Source organism: Phlebotomus papatasi, chromosome 1, assembly GCF_024763615.1.
Source record: "Phlebotomus papatasi isolate M1 chromosome 1, Ppap_2.1, whole genome shotgun sequence".
NCBI lineage: Eukaryota > Metazoa > Arthropoda > Insecta > Diptera > Psychodidae > Phlebotomus > Phlebotomus papatasi.
The window spans coordinates 57,789,722-57,806,616 of NC_077222.1; the positions used below are offsets into that span (position 1 = coordinate 57,789,722).

General features: G+C 34.0%; 2 protein-coding genes across 4 annotated transcripts in view; both read left to right on the top strand.

The window, feature by feature from the left end:
* Positions 1-16,743, top strand: part of LOC129807861 (DNA-dependent protein kinase catalytic subunit-like) — a 38,420-nt gene extending 21,677 nt beyond the window's left edge. Inside the window, exons 7-12 of one of the 3 annotated variants that reach the window (XR_008752333.1) lie at positions 2,123-3,847; positions 6,930-8,042; positions 8,102-8,396; positions 13,064-13,165; positions 13,534-13,717; positions 14,228-16,743. Coding sequence is in view for 1 of the 3 variants with exons in the window: in XM_055857434.1 (XP_055713409.1) it covers positions 2,123-3,847; positions 6,930-8,042; positions 8,102-8,391 (3,128 nt within the window). In the remaining 2 variants the exon portion in view is untranslated. Of the gene's footprint in view, positions 1-2,122; positions 3,848-6,929; positions 8,043-8,101; positions 8,471-13,063; positions 13,166-13,533; positions 13,718-14,227 lie in introns of those variants that run through there. The other 2 variants (XR_008752334.1, XM_055857434.1) reach the window with 2 other exon arrangements.
* LOC129808738 (Kv channel-interacting protein 1) overlaps positions 1-16,895 on the top strand; it is a 303,848-nt gene that overhangs the window by 260,001 nt on the left and 26,952 nt on the right. The window lies entirely within an intron of this gene.

A 16,895-nucleotide genomic window follows, 5' to 3' on the forward strand; every position in this document is an offset into this window, starting at 1 on the left:
ATTTTCGCCATAAATTCTTGAATATTCTCCAAATTTATAAAAACTATTGTATGTAAGGAAATATCTCCTATGCTCAAATATTTCCCTTGATAAAGGTTAAAGCTTCTTAAGATCGCAAGGACCTAAAAACTACCGTTATCTAAAACTTTGAATAATATAAGTTTTGAATAAAAATGTTTTATAATAAAACCATTATACTCTGAACCTTTTGTTAAATTCCACTGGCAACGATACAATTCAACTCTATGATCTTTACCAACTCCTAGCTACTGTTTTAAGGAGAATATTTCTGTAAAGGAGACAAGAGGACACAATACTTTTAATTGAATTAAAGGGCATTATAGGATCTTTTGGGGAAAATCTGTATAATTACAAAGAAAATTAAGAGATAGGGATATGGTTTCTTCTAGGAAAAATACTCCTTGAGTTCTCCTTTAGAAATCGTTCTTTGACATCAACAACTTACACTATACCGTTATCGAGAGAAAAAAAACAAGTTTCATAAAAATTATTCCAGCCATTTCTTAAGAACACTCACTTTAAGATATAACAGAAAATTGACGTAATGGACTATAAGTTTCGACGGACACAAGTTGAAGACACACCAAGGATTCCGAAAATACCGAGGGTTTCCCATTACACGAATCAAGTCTTTAGTTTTTTTTTCCTGTAATCTTTTATGATTTTAAGGCACGACTAATTTGTATGGGAGGTACCAGATAGAGCAGTCAGAGAACAATTATAAAAATATTTATTTAATGCTTAAGTCATACACCGACTTTGACCCGAATTTCATTAAAATCGGTTAAGTCGTCTTCGATAAATAAAATGTAAAAGTAGTGAATTTTCATAAGGATATCGCTTATTTCCCAAGGACTGACAGTTCTTTTGACTTGGGTCTCGGTGATTTTTAAGTCATATAGCTATATTCATCTGCACACTCATTAAGTTTACATACTCATATTTGTTGTAAATGTCATAAAAATCCCTTAGTAATGCATAATCACATTATTAGTAAGGCAAATCAATGCAAATTTAAGCATATTTCCTTCATTCGATAACCAAGATCAAACTTGAAAAATGTCAACAAACTTTTTTTCAAATATAACTGCTGCCCGAATTAAAAAGTATCCCGATCTTAAAAGAGACGAATTAGCGAGAGTCTACTGTACCTACAAAATGGACCTAGCCCCATCTCTGGCGAAGAGTTGGACCAGCTCCCATACATTTCTGCCCATTATCCTTTATTAAGATAGACTCGCGGAACACGAATTTATGTGACTAATGAAACGGTTTATCAGAATTTAATACCCTTTGGGGTAGCTTGTGCCCCCGGATTAAATGATGGTGGGACTAGGGTAAGGATTTATCGAAATTTGTGAATTTTGTGGATAATTTAACTCTCGGATAACTTGAAAAGAGAAGATTTGACAGAATATGGGACAGTTGTTAGAAAATTACGTCCCTGGATTGCAATTTAAGGCCTCGAACGAAAAAATTTAACAGAATTTGGGGCACTTGTAAGCAAAATTAGAATCCTAGACTACAGTATTAGAACTACAGGAACCGGATATGTTCAAGTATTCATTATTATTAATTTGTAATCAGATGAATCAAATTCAAAGGTAAAGAAAAATTAAAATGAACTTGTAATTGTATTTTAATTTATCTCAAATGGTTCAGGAGAAACCAGCACTTTAGATGGCATTTAACATTTAACCTTGAGAACAACCTTTTAACGAAAATTTAGCGGTTTTCGTTATTATTTGGATAAAACGACTTTGTAAAACATTTTCCAGGATTATCTAAAATTGAAAAAAAAATTGTTTTGGAGAGGTTTCCAAAATAAACAAAAAATGAAATTTGAACTATGGCCCTGATAAGTTCAAAGCAGGAATGTCTCAAGGTTATCCTCACGTGTATAAACAAAGTGTTCCCTTTAGACCGTCTAGGTAATTTCTAAACAAAAACGTATCCAAGAATGAAAATAATCATTCACTCTTTCGGGACCACAGTATATGCAGCTGCAAAAATATCTTAGCTCAGGAATTAAACAAATGAAAAGTATTTCTAATTTTAATTCATGTTTTTACTAATTTTTTTTTCATTTAAATTCAAAAAGGTAAAAATCAAATCGATGACTGGGAGGAATTGTGGACAGATGAATGGAGTCATGAAAAACTTCTGCCGTGTATTATAAAGTCAAATATGCGATTGATGCTGGAGGGAAAACTTGAGAGTCAGGAATTTATAAATGTCCTGGAGGGATGGCTTCATGCCCCCGAGAAAGCTGGTCTCCTCAGAATGAACTATTCCGAGGAGATCATCATGTTTCAAGTTGCCAATAAGGACTATCGTCCAGCAAGAGTACAGTCTGAGCAGAATTTGATTTACTTTTTGTCTGAATGGGGCCACTTGAGCACCTTGTCCGACAAATTACGATCTGAGAAACTTTTTAATCTCAGACGTGTAGCTGAAATTCATCGATGTATTGAGATTCTACTGAATGATGAGTACGCGGGAAGGGTTGAGGGTCTTCTGACTCAATGGAAAAATTCATCATTAACTCTCAATGATTCTCTGAAGATGTGGGATTTTCTAATTGCCTATCGAACATTCTTTGGGAATGTCTTGAGGAAAAATTATACGAATGTAGATGAATGCATTTCTGAGATGAAACTCAAATTTATTGATACGGCCATTCAGCAGAAGAACTACCAATTAGCTTTGAGCAATCATCAATCTCTAAGAAATTCTGAGATTCAGTTTGTTGGAGAGGAAAATCTCACAAAACTGACTTTGATACAGTGTAAGCTGAAGAATTTAAAGATGGAACGACGTCGCCCAACGGAAACGCTCGATGCGTATCTCCAGTCATCGCAGCAAATCCATGACATTGCAATTTCCGACAAAATGAAGGAATTCAGTGTTGATTTCCGGCTGCAAATTTACAGTGAACTAAGTGAAATGTTAAGGAAAGTACTGTCGAATATTTCTAAAGTTGATATAGAAGACAATCATAAGGACTTAATAATGCAATTAACACCAGGCAGCAGTGCTAGTGATTTGGAAAATCGATTGCAACAGCAGAATCTTTTCTGGTTCATTGAAAGCGTCAAAGTTGCCGAAGAGATTTCTGGTTCATCTCATATGGACAATAAAATCCTCGGAAATGTCTACTACAAATTAGGCATTTTCTGCTACGATCGCATGGAAAGCAATGTTTCAGCATCGCTGGAGAGGAATTTTGTTAAATCAGTACTTCGTGGTATGAGCTACAATTCCAAGGAGGCCAGGAATCTTTTCCCATCGCTCCTCGAAATGAATTCTCTCACAAATGATTCCCAAATTTCTGCGCTTTTTGTCAACGAAAGCAAGAAGGTGCCCGAATGGATGTTCCTCAATTGGGTACCTCAAATTCTGGCCAGATTCAACTTTGACAAACCCTGCTATCTGGATAAGATCCTTCTGAGACTTGCTAAAATGTATCCAGCAGCCATCGTTTACTCATTCACAATGTCCTACAGTCAGTATGTTGAAGCACGCAAAACAGTTTCCGTAGATCGGAGTGTAGTGACAAAAATCCGCAGTCTAACAAACATTCCTGGGGCTAGACAGTTCATATCGGCTCTCTCTTGTCTATGTATGCCCAAATTGATGCTCTATTCGCATTTGGTGGTTTTTTCAAATGCTCTAGCTACCGATAGTAGCATATCAAACATCAAGAAAAACAAGCACATCGATAGTATCCTAAGAAACGTTTTTCGTGACGGTGCACAAAATTTGCAAGGAACTGCATTTAAGCAGTTGGAGAAATATCGTACAATCGTTGAAGGTTTCAAAAATGGTGAGTAATTTAAAAAAAAATCCTTTTAACTGTACATTACAACCAATGACTTTCCGATCAATGACTTCGATTTGTTGTTTTATTTTTTACTTTTATTAGGTATACTTTTAATTTTTTTTCGAAATTGAATATTTCTGAACAAATTTGGAAAAAGAATAATCTAAAATTTATTTTAACCACTTTCAATCGGTAATTTAAATATTAATTTAATCTCTTTTGCAATTTTCGTCTCATTATCGAATTTAGAGCACTACTTATAAAGGCACACTTAATCAATATTCATCACTAGATTTATCATATCTGTAGGGGAATTCTGTAATTTTCGTGGCATTGTAACGCGTGAGTTCGAAACCTGACATTGCCATTCGAGCTTTTTTTGTCATATTCATATGAGTTCGAAAATGCAATTCATTAAATTTGATTTTATTTGATGATTTTATGTAAATACAGTTACGTCTTGGTTGATTTTTTAACAAAATTCATTGTCATTTGTATTGCCAGAAATCTCAAATATGTGACTTCTGACAATGCCACATGAGCTGAAATAACAATGTCACGGCTATAGAATCGCATTTTCGAATAAGCTCTCCTAAGATTCGAACCCAATTTATCATATGGCATTGCCAGAGCATTACAGAATTCCCCTCCTGGACAAATATTTTTACTGCTCGAACTCAAAGAGAGATCAATTATTATCCACATTTTTCAACTTGTGACAAGCCTTGAGGTCAAACGGTATGAAATATCGACTTTCAGTCTTCAACGACCCCCCCCCCATTAGCAAAATTATCTAGGACTAGGACAGTTGTCTTTTTCTTTCCCCTACACTATTATCTTTCCCTTCCAAAACCATACTTTCTTGGTATAATTTCGAAAACGGCTCTTAGATTTTTTTTTCATTTTCGAATTTGTTTTGGAGACAGTCTCTCTCTCTCTCTTGTTTTTAGGTTTTAGCTGTCAGACTCAATCAGGTCCATATAGCCATTTCACTCACTCTTATTTACATACGAGTTCCATCTGTTTTCATTTTTTTCCCCATATTGTTTGTTCCTCTCATCTCTCCATATCATTTTTCTTTTTGCTCCATCACAAATCCTTTTTTGCTCCCTTATCTTTTATCATACTTCCTTCTCGATATTTTTGCGTTCAGTTTGTAGCTTAAGGACGGTGAAAAACACTTTTTTCCAATTATTCACCGGACGCGCTTCGATCAAGGATCGAACCGAGGGCCTCTGCGTCACAAAGCCAACACTTTGCCCATTGAGCTACCGAGACCCCTCGGAGATAGTCAAGTAGATTATTTCGTTCTAAAGACACCTATGGTTGGAAAAAGGTTTCGATATCGAATTTTCGAAAGTCAAAGTTTAACCACTTTGGGGGGTCTATTTTTCAATAGATTTGCTTAAATTTGAATTTTTTGAAAGATTTTGAAATTTCCAACTCGACTGCATCGAGCATAATCGGTAGTTAATCGATAAAATATTCGTAAGCGTAAATGATACGCCTTTTTCGGATTTACTTTTTTATTTGTGTGTATGCTTGTTAGTCATACCAAAATCTTCTAAAATTTGCTTTTCTTAAGCAATTTCTTTATTTTGGGATGTTTTTTTTAATTTATGGATTAATGTAATCAGTAGTAAACCCACCGGTATGCATCCAAAAACCATCCAAAAAAATAACACACGGAGAGTTTTTTCTCGCGAGTTCGAATACTCTACAACACAAAGCTGAGTCGCTTTGCTATTTCTTTTTATCTATTTATTTGACTTTATTTCGGAAGATAAATTTAAGTAAAATTTTACCTTTTGAAATATTTTCAAATGGTGTTATCAATCACTCGAAAAATACTCCAAAATAGTGTTAAGGGTAATAGAATTGATTTTCGGACGAAAATTACTCATAGGCTCATAACTCGACTGGTTCACAACCGATTTAATCCAATTTATAAATCACTCAAAAAATTTCTCAAAATACCTCAATAGGAGTAATATAATTAAATTCAGGATAAAACCCGGTTAAAAATTGGCTGAAGCTTATGAGAAATTTCAAGACCTTTCCAACGAACTCAAACATGATACTATTCAGTTGAGAAATACGTACTTTAGAGCCTTTTTAATCTTTTACTTTGAATATTAGACCGTTTTTAGGAATTATGAAATGATATTTTCATATATGGACTAAACGTCCGTATATCTAGATCTAGGAAATCTGTAAAACAAATCCAAAAATGAAAAAAAAAGTCGCACGATGCGTTTTCGAGCAATCCGAAAAAACACGGTTTTTTGGAGGGGAAGGGAGGGGCGGGGAGCAATTAAGGAGCGTATTAACGGTCCCAAGGTCGACTTATTGGTAGGGAGGTCCCCCAAAATTCCAAGCGTCTATCTCGAACCGTTTTGGCTCTGGAGCACTGGAGTAGCCAGGCGGGCGGACAGACGGACAACCATCAACGTGACGTTAAAAAACTTATATATAAATTTAAATTTCCAAACTTCTACCAAAATACGACTTCTTTGTATTTTGGTAGAATCAACAAAATCGTAGATTCGTATTAAAATCGAGGGATTATAAATGCTTCCTCTGTGGATTTCGATTAGGAAAATTACAATTAGTCTAAAAAAGATTTAGGGTAAGTGTGTCAAATTTCGGCATAGTTGCATGCAAGCGCCAAAATTTCAAGTTTGAAATGTAACCAATTGAATTTTTTTTGTTAGTTTTTTAAAAGGAGTGTTGCTTGGAACCTTGTAGACAGTTTATCGTCTTTATTTTCTCTAAAAAAAACATTCTTAATACATTTTAAAATGAATAAAAATGTAGACATAGCCTTGGTGGCCTATTCCGGCCACCTTCATTCTCATAGTTCCTTGCCCTTTCGGAATTCTTCCAATGCATTTTTCAGATCATCTTGCACGTCGAAGCGATATTTTTTGTTATTTTTTGCATTGTAATATCTCGAGAATATTCAAAAACTTTACACTCATGGAAATTTGAGGAACAAAAAATGTGGCCGGAATTGCAAGCTGGCCGGAATTTGGCACACTTACCCTATATAGAGTAAAATTTATTTATCATCTTTCTTCATCAGACACCGTAGGAGCTATCCTTGCAACCCTGTCTGAAGTACTGAAAGGTTTAAGAGATGAAAGTGATCGTGAAACGCAGGAAACAATCGATATGGAAAAGCTCTGTCCGTGGATGGTAAACTTCAATCCTACCGAGGAAAATATGATTTTGGAATTGCCAGGACAATATCCAGGAGATCAAAAGCCTTTCGTAGAGAATCATGTTAAAATTGCCAGATTCCACCCCAAACTCCTCATTTTTCAGTCTCTGAGGAAGCCCATGAAGTTAACTATAACTGGGACAGATGGGAAGCATCATGATTACTTAGTGAAATATGGTGAAGATTTGAGGCAAGATCAGCGTATACAGCAACTTCTACATCTCATGTCTACTAATCTGCAACTCGATGAACATTGCAAAAATCACAATCTCTTTGTCCAAACTTACCAGGTCATACCAGTTTCTCATTATTGTGGAATAACAACATGGGTTCATGATACAGTCATCATGAAAAACTTTGTGAAGAAATCCATGAAATCTTTTGATGTGGCTGTGGATGGTGTTATTAGGGAATTCAGAAAGTTCTTTAACTTCACCGATGGCAGATTTTACATCGATTATGGGAATATGGTAACCAGAAATTCACGATCGAAAATTGGAAAGAAATTCATGGAATTGGAGCAAATGATTCCGAGAGATCTGATTCGGAAAGTCTTCTGGGACATAAGCGTATCACCTGAGTGCTTTTTTGTGCTACGCAATAATTTTGCCAAAAATCTCGCTACCATGAATATTGCTCACTGGATCCTTGGAATTGGCGATAGACATCTGGGGAATGTTCTGCTGAACACACAAAGTGGATATCTGGTGGGAATTGATTTTGGAATGGTTTTTGGTGGAGCTACAATTAATCAAACAATCCCTGAACTTATTCCTTTTCGTTTAACACCGAAAATGATCAATGTTATGAGTCCTTTTGGTGCATCTGGACTCATGAAGAAGTGCATGATTCATGCTCTAAGATCCTTCATAAATTGCCGCAAGACGATCATGGCTTGCATGACGGTGTTTATACAAGAACCAACGATGGATTGGATGGCTGCGGCGAAATTTGATGTGGAAGATAGTTCGACTGGTAAAACTGGCTTCGAAAAATCTCAATACTGTATCTAAATATTTAATTAAACTTTTCAGAAATCGTACCATGGAACAGTCGCAAGAGAATTGAGATTGCCAAGAAGAAGCTTCATGGAGCAAATCCCAAAGCTTTGATTGCCGAAGAACTGTCAATGTCGGTGATAAGGGATTCGGATTATGTCGATGGATACAAAAATATCCTGGAAGGTGATGAAGAAACAAATTTGAGGGCTCAACTTCAGGACTCAAATCTCTCTGCTGAGGAACAGGTTTCATGCCTTATTGACTTGGCTACTGATCCAGCAGTGTTAGGCGTGTGTTATATGTATTTCCTGCCCTGGATTTAAACAAGGTATATATCCTAATTTATTTTTATATCCAATTATTTCAAGAAGAGTATTAAATGGAAATCTTTTATGAGTATAATGAGAATCTTCTTAACCCTATTATTCGCTAAAAAAAAATCTGGTAAACATATTTTGGAAAAAGTTCTTTTATTGTTGTGCAGAAACATAATAAATTTAATGAATTTTCTTTAAATCGGCATAGACTAAATAAAATTTGGAAAGTCGGACACTTAAGAAAAGGTTCAATTTTTAATGCATTTTTAAGCTGAATATACAATAGGATTCTTTAAGCAATATTATTTACCAGATTCGTAACAGTTTTTATTAAAAACTAAGCGAATATTAGAAAAACTGACGCAAAAAATAGTTCATTTCCAAAAGTCGAATCAAAATTTAAAAGCTGGACGACAAATTTTCTAAAGTCGGCCTGCTAGGGGGAGGTGGGGCTACTTTGAGCTGTGAGGCTATATTGTTATATGTACAACTTTTTCGGCTATTTCTAAATGAAGCTGGTTTTTACAATTATTTTATTTAGATCCACAATTACTCTGTCTATCTAAATTACATCATGTTGAAACCCAGTTTCCATTAGAAGTATGCGAAAAGTCGTTTAACAATCTAGCCCCACAGCTCAAAGTAGCCCCACCTCCCCCTAAGACTTTCTATATGTCCCATCAACAGCTGTTTCTGTAGTTTGATAGCGGAGTTCCACCGGACATATCCTATAAAAATTCCAACCGCATTATTATTTTAGTGTAGTGAGACGTCAAATTGAGAGTGAGTGGTGTCAATATTTTTAGCTCTCTCTTTCATTTGTATCTTTATTTTAAGAAATTTTACCTTAACCAAATTATCACAATTTATTTAAAATTGCATTATCTTTGACCTCAGGTAATTTTCCACCTTTAAATTTGAGCAATTCACATATATTTTTGAAGAAGTCTTTCCCCCACCCAATTTCTCTCTTGAGATTCTCTCCAAATGTCATTTCGGAGCATTATTATTTACATTTTACAGATTGATTTTTCCCTTTTACACGATTATTGTTGGTTTTCGAACACATACTTTTAATGAAATATGAACCTTGCCCTGTTTAGACAATAGTTGCTCGAGTACATTCTCATGTACATACGATACGAGTAAATATCTCACGAACTAAAAAACCGTCGGTTCCTTCTAGTTTTGGAGGTTTTGGATATGTTTATGGAAAGTATTTAGGGTGGAATCACCACTTCTCGCCAGAGCCCCACTTTTCGCCACTTATATTGAAATCGCATTGTTTTCATTATTTGTGAAATAAATTAGCTGTACATTTTTTTTGTAACTTTACTGCTGCTAATTATAGTAAAAAAAAATACTATTTTTTGTTTGAGCAATTTTTAGAGCAATATTTTATTCAAGTGCATGGAATCCAATATTTCATACCAAATATGATAATGATGCCAAGTGTCATGATACTTTTATCGCACAAAATTTACGTTTATGAATAAATAGTCTGTCTATTTAACATTCAATTACATTCGACGAATACATAAAATTTATATTTGCTTAGTCAGTATATCGTTTTATATTATTTTTATGTAGGGGAGGGTGGGGCAGTTTCACCCCTAAATTGCAAAATGGATTTTGAAACCATTTTGCAAAAAGATGATAAACAGAAGTAAAACTTTGTATATTCTGTGAATTACAGTTGGGTTTGGGGTTAATAAAAATAATAATAATAATCCTTTAATTTCATTGGTCTATTGTGGAGAAGATGATTTTACTTGAATGGGAGAATGCGTGAAAGTCCCCCGTTGTGGGGCAATTTCAAGATAAATATGAGGCAATTTTTGAGAAAGATAAAACGTGTTTATAGGAAACTTGCGATACCAGAATTGATTAAAATTACTATTTTGAAGTCTTCTAAGACTCTAAAATCTAAAAATATAATCGAACAAGGAGTTTATAACAGAATTTTAACACTAATTAATCATACAGAGAAAATAAAATATCGCCAAAGATTTTCAAGCCTATTTCTCATTAATTGAGCAATTTTCTTTGAATTTTTATACGAAAGAAATGTCTTTTGTAGTGCTAAGCTAATTCTGTACATTGTTGGATCATTATATCGCCTTAGAACATGTCCTTTTTAGTATAACAGTTTTATAATATTATTGTAAAGTCTTGAATTTTTATAATACTAAAAAAAATTTACAATATCTTGCTGAAAACATTCTGAAAAGATATTAGGGGAAATGCTTCTAATTTTGTCCAGTTTCTTATTTTGGACACTTTGAGGATAACATTGGACACTAAAAATAAATTGATTAAAATGATGGATTTTTATTCCAATATTTGATGAATAATGAATTCTATCTAAATATTTGTTCTTTTTGGAATATTTTAACACTAAATACGTTAAAATTTGAATATGATTTGAGTTGAAATTGCTTTGTTGAAAATTCAGTGTGAGCAATTGCTTACGAGAAATATGACAGAACTTCGTGGCTTACTTCAGTCTTATTTAGTTTTGGTGAAGTACTAACAAAGTTTGTTCGCTGTTTTTGAGTGATATTATTGAATATTGTGTTGATTCACGTTACTGATGATTTGTACATTTGACCTGAAGTGAGATTTGCCTTGTGAATTATATTTTTCGTGTGAAAAATGGGAAATTTTTTAAGACATTCACCAGTGAGGTGATGATTCTTATTTTGGACAGGTGTTTTTCTCACGAAATTTCGTGAAGTTTTAGCTTTTGTGATGACTAGGTTGGACAAATGCCTGGAGAAATAAAGGAGCATCATCTCTACGAAAGAGATGCAGTGAGAAATGCCTTGAAAGGCTCCCGGAAAGGGCAGGGAATGAGCGAATCCGCACGTACTTGGAGTACCGAAGTCAACTCACTTTAATGAATGATATGGAAAGTTTCTGGGCTTCTTGTGACATTCCACGTTTCCCTTACATGACCAGGAAGAGGACTTGGTAAGATTGGTTCATAAAATGAAGAACAATGGGCATCCTGTTGAGGCGGATTATCTGTCCAAATTCACAGACAAGTTGTAAAAATTAATAACCAAGTTGTCCAAAATAAGAGTCAAATTCACCTCTACATATCAATTCATTTTTAAACGGATTAAAACTAATTTTAGTAAAAATGAGATGATAAATAGCTTGCCAAGTTTCTAAACAATCCTTCTGAAAAGAGAGTAACAAGAAAAGTCAATTAGTATTGAAAATATGGCACTTCAAACTTAGGATATCGATGCTTATATGCAGACTGTCCAAAATTATAAGCACTTCCCCTATAACAATTAAATTTATCATTTTCAAGCACTTAAAAAACCCTGAAAGATTATTTTTTAAATTTTTTTTTATGAACTTTTAGGAAATACTATTTTCCATAAAACAGCTACAAAACGTTTTCAATGATCATTTTAAGTTAATTTTGATTAAAAAAGTAAATTGTTAGATACTGGAAACTTCTCCGTGTGCTAGCATGAAACTGCCCCTCGCGAAGTTTCGGAACTCAAATCAAAATTGTCAGAACTGTCTTAGATTTCATTCAACGCTAAATGCCTTATAATAAACATAAAACCGCTAGTAATTTAATACAATTATGTTACTTCGATAGATAAGTGCAATAGTTTAGAAATTGTTAAAAATAAAACATTACAAAATGTTTCTTTCAGCAATAGTCTAATAATTTGTAATCAGAACTTGAAGAAATCAGTTAAATTGGAGGACTATTGTTTTGACGAATCCAGAGCCAATATGCCTAAGTAACATTGTGTCAAATTTGAGTTATCTTATAATAAGGGGTCAACAAAGTTAATTTCACTTTTTCCTATAAGTGGCTATAAGTGGTTACTCCACCCTTTCCTAGCGAATACTACACGCATACGTCCTAATACAGAGACCCCATTTCTTCTGGATATTCTTGAGACTGAAAGTATCGCAAACCCGCATTTAATTTCTGAGCATCAAATCGCATCATAATTCCTGGGTGCGCTTTTGTACGTTTTATTTGCACCAATTGGGGCAATGTAAAGTAACCCCTGTATGTGCCCGGCCTGTACATTTGATTTTAAATTGCGAGTCCGGGTGAAATGATAACTGCGAAACTCTCCCTTTGCTATGTATCGTTAGAGTTGAGTGTCGATTATGGATGATCGAGATGATAACTTACACTTTTTGTTCCTAGTGTCGATAGTTCTTGCAAATAAAATTTATCGAAACCTCTGGATCTGTCGATATGTATTCTTGAAGTGATGTATTCTCTTCAATTACAAAAATATATTTACACCGACTGAAGCTGCAATGTTTGAGGCACTGTCCTCATGAAGATGACTGAGAATTTTTTCATGGAGCCGATAATCCGTGATGAGCCGACACTTATCATCTCATCATTTGAATCTAACCATAGTAGAGATTTGATAGTGTTGAATCTGTCGAATCGATACTAGCGAGAGCCAAAGTTATCATTTCAAGCCGGAAATCAAGAAACGAAAATCTCTATTCTGTGTCCTTCTCACACATTCGCTATAATTTTCCAAACAAGTGAGTGAGAGCATTGAATCCTTAATCGATCGTGGCAAAGAAATTGGATTTATGTGAACATTTTGTAAGGAAAGTTCTGAAATATTATGATTAAGAAAAGACGTTTTCCTTATTTTCCAAACCTCTTTAGTAATATTGGACAATTATTTCGCTATTATTAATAAATGACGTGTATAGCGAGGAATTGTGGGAACAAACATGTGGACAATATTCCAGGAATTACATTTCACAGGTAAGTGTATTATCATTTTATTTTATCAACTTACCCAAATTAAATATTTGAAAAATTATGCACACTTATTCTTTTTTTTGATGCCAAAAATATTATGTAGTTGAGATTCTTTGTAATATCCGTTACACGGGGGTAAAGAGTTTCATTAAGTGAGTTTTATCCATTGAGACCATAGAGATCACCTTGCTTGACGCGATTTTTTACCCTAAAAATGTTCACATTGATTTTTTGGTTGATCGTAACGAATCTCAACTATCATAAGCATATCTCGGGTGGTGACTGTTTATTTTAATAAGCTAGTTAATTTTTGATTTCAGCTTCTTTTTAGAGAAATACTGATTATTCACTTATTTCTTACAATTTCACAGATTTCCGACCAACACAAAAATGACTCAACAGTGGGTTAAACTTCTTGGTTTAGGCGAATATTACAAAATCAAGAGAAACAGTGACAAGGTCTGTAGTAAACATTTTCGGGATGAAGATTTCTATGAGAAAACTTATAAGGATAACATCACCAGAAAATATCTGAAACCCAACGTCTTGCCGCAGGTAACGTAATATTTTGAATAATAACGCAAATATCAATTTTTAATGTAATATAAGTGTTTATAATTTCTTAATCTAACAAAAAACATTTTAAAAGTAATTAAATAATTTTGAATTGCATACATAGGGGAAGTAGGGTTACATTAAGCAATGTAAGAAAGTTACAATTAATTGCTTTCTGGTAATACCAATGAATGATACAATTTTGACTCTAATGAAAAATATTATTTATAGTTATTGTATTTTCTAATGCCAAAAGGGATTTGCTTAAGAAAATTGAAAAATTCGTCACTTCTACTTTGTGATTGTGTATAAATCTTGGAAAAATTAGCTTTAGATATTCAGGAAAAATCATTTTCTCTATGGGACACCGCTTTCCAATCGTCCTTAAAGGGTTAAAGGACAAAGTAATACTTTCTTAAAAAACAATAATATGACGAAGAAAGATTTTTGAGTATTGTCAGTATTCTTTATTTTCTTTTTTTTTGGTTTTGATTTATATTATTTTTACAGGAACATATTACACTAAAGAGAGCCTTAGAGTCAACTGCATCCTCTGGGTCGACCTTTAAGAAGCGTCGCCGTCGGTTGAAGAAAAAACTTGGTGATACTGAAACAGCATACAAAAAAGATCATCAGAAAATTAAAAACCTTAGGAAGAAGGTATGCGGGCAGAAAAGGAAAATTAAAAGTCTTAAATCGCTTCTTTCTGAACTTCAAAAGAAAAGACTACTGGACCAATGCGCGACAGATACTTTAGAAAACATTGCGAGTCCTATCAAAAATACTTTTAATTTGTTGATTAAGAAGACAGAGGGCCAAAAAGTTCCGCGTGCCTATCAACCAATTATCCGACAGTTCTGTTTGACCCTAGATTTCTTGTCCCCAAGGGCATATAAATATGTCCGTCAAGTTTTCCAAAATACACTGCCAAATCCAAGTACACTTGCCTCTTGGTACAGAACAGTCGAAGCAGATCCTGGATTCACTAAGGAGTGCATGGATGTACTTAGAAAGTTTGTGGAAAAGGAAAAGGATCAAGATCGTGAAGTACATTGCCAATTGTTATTTGATGAAATATATATCTTTTCTCAAATACAAAAAGTTGGTACTAAGGTGTACGGGTATAGTTCAGTGTCAACTCACGGAAGGACTCTGAATGAACTAGCTACGCAGATTCTGCAGTTCATGATAGTTGGAATTAACGGTTCATGGAAAATTCCAATTGGGTATTTTCCCATCCATTCAATGACTCGCGAAGCAAAACAAAATATTGTGGAGAGAGCCATAAGAATCATGGAATCTGTAGGGGTTTCTATTCTCGGGATAACTTTCAATGGGGCCCCAGTCAATATGGCTATAATGAGGCTAATGGGTGCAAAAACCGATCTTGAAGATCCTTCATTTTGTGTAAAAATCAAAATAGATGAAGAAAACGAGGACAGTCCTGAAAAGTCATATTTCATTTATCCAGATCCTGTGTACAACATAAAATTGGTACGTAATGTTTTTGGAGAAAAGTTAACATTCTATGATGCAGACGACGAAATTATCGATTTTAAATTCATATTGGAATTGCTGAATCTCCAAGAAGAATGTGATTTTAGTGACTTGACAAAACTTTCAAACACTCACGTCTACTTTAAAAAAAAGAAAATGAATGTAAAATTCGCCGTACAATTGCTCAGTAGATCTGTGGCTGATTGTTTGGATTATTTTCGTGATGATTTGGCATTGCCTCAATTTATTGGGAGTGAGGGTACAAGCAAATTTATAAGAAAAATGAATAACATTTTTGATTTACTAAACAGCAGTAAACCCTCAAATGAAGAATTTAGGACTCCTATTTCTGAGGACAATTTGGACAGACTCACTGAATTTTGCGAAAATGAGAAGATGTACATAGGTAATTTACATTTTAAAACCACTTATCATGTAATTCAACGAACAAAGCAAGATGAAGGAGTAAAAATGACAACCGAGGAAGTCATAAGTAAAGAAAAGTTAGTAGATTCAAGTATTAAGACAGGGTTCCTCGGACTTTACATTGCTTTGCATAACTTACCAAAAATGTTTCAAAAAGTTCAAAGATCTGTGAAAATGACGGGTCTTCGAACATACTTCTTAAACCAAGATGCAATTGAACTTTTCTTCAACTCTATAAGGACACAGCTGAGATCCAACACCAGCCCTACCGTTTTGCAGTACCGTGTCGCATATAAGAAGTTGTTAACTTATGTACAACTTAGAGAAAGCGACATGGGAAACTACGTCCTTGGAGTTGATGAAAAAAAAATTTTGCAAATAAGTCCAAAAAGATGTCTTCAACAAATTAATAAAATATCAGAAGAATTAAGTAAGGAAGAAAATGGAGAACAATTCTCAAATGATACAGAATTCGAAAATATTATAAAATCTCGTTATGAGGAAGTGATTCTGGATAAAGACGACTACAACCAAATGTCATCTTCACAATTTGAATGTGAAAATTTGCCCTCTATAGACGAAATTGAAAAGTCCATTATAAATTTAATTGCTTCACAATTGATTGTAAAATTGGAGGAGAAAATTAAATGCGTCGAATGTTTTACGGAATTGATTGGACAAGTAGAAGAAATGACTGAAGTCAAATTTTCAAAGCATCCCTCCCCTTTTACAATTTCTATTTGCGAGCTATCTGAAAAGTTATTTAGAAGTCAACTAAATGAACATGGGATACACAAAATCCTTGAAGAAAACTTGGAAAACACTATTATTTCCCGTGTTATTACAGAAGTGGAAGTGCCGTCTGGACAACACTTTGATCTTGAAGTGACACACAAAAATTATTTAATAGAACTCATAAGTAGCATGTTTTTGAGAACTCGAATATTTCACCAGCTACGTAAAATAAACGACAATGACTCAATCAAGCATCAGTACAGATAACTAGTACACTTTATAATTTAAAAAAATATAAAAAATTTGGTATCTATTAATTTGTGTATGAAAATCAAATAAACATAACAAAAAAATAAATTATAGTCTAACTCGGGACATAATTGAACTTGACTCCAACAATATATCACATATTTCACGGCATTTCTGTGACTTATTCGAAGGAAATCTTCTGAGGATAGGGGGAAGTGGGGCACCTATTTGTCTATTTGTAATTCAGCTTCTTCATCTGTTTGTTCAACTA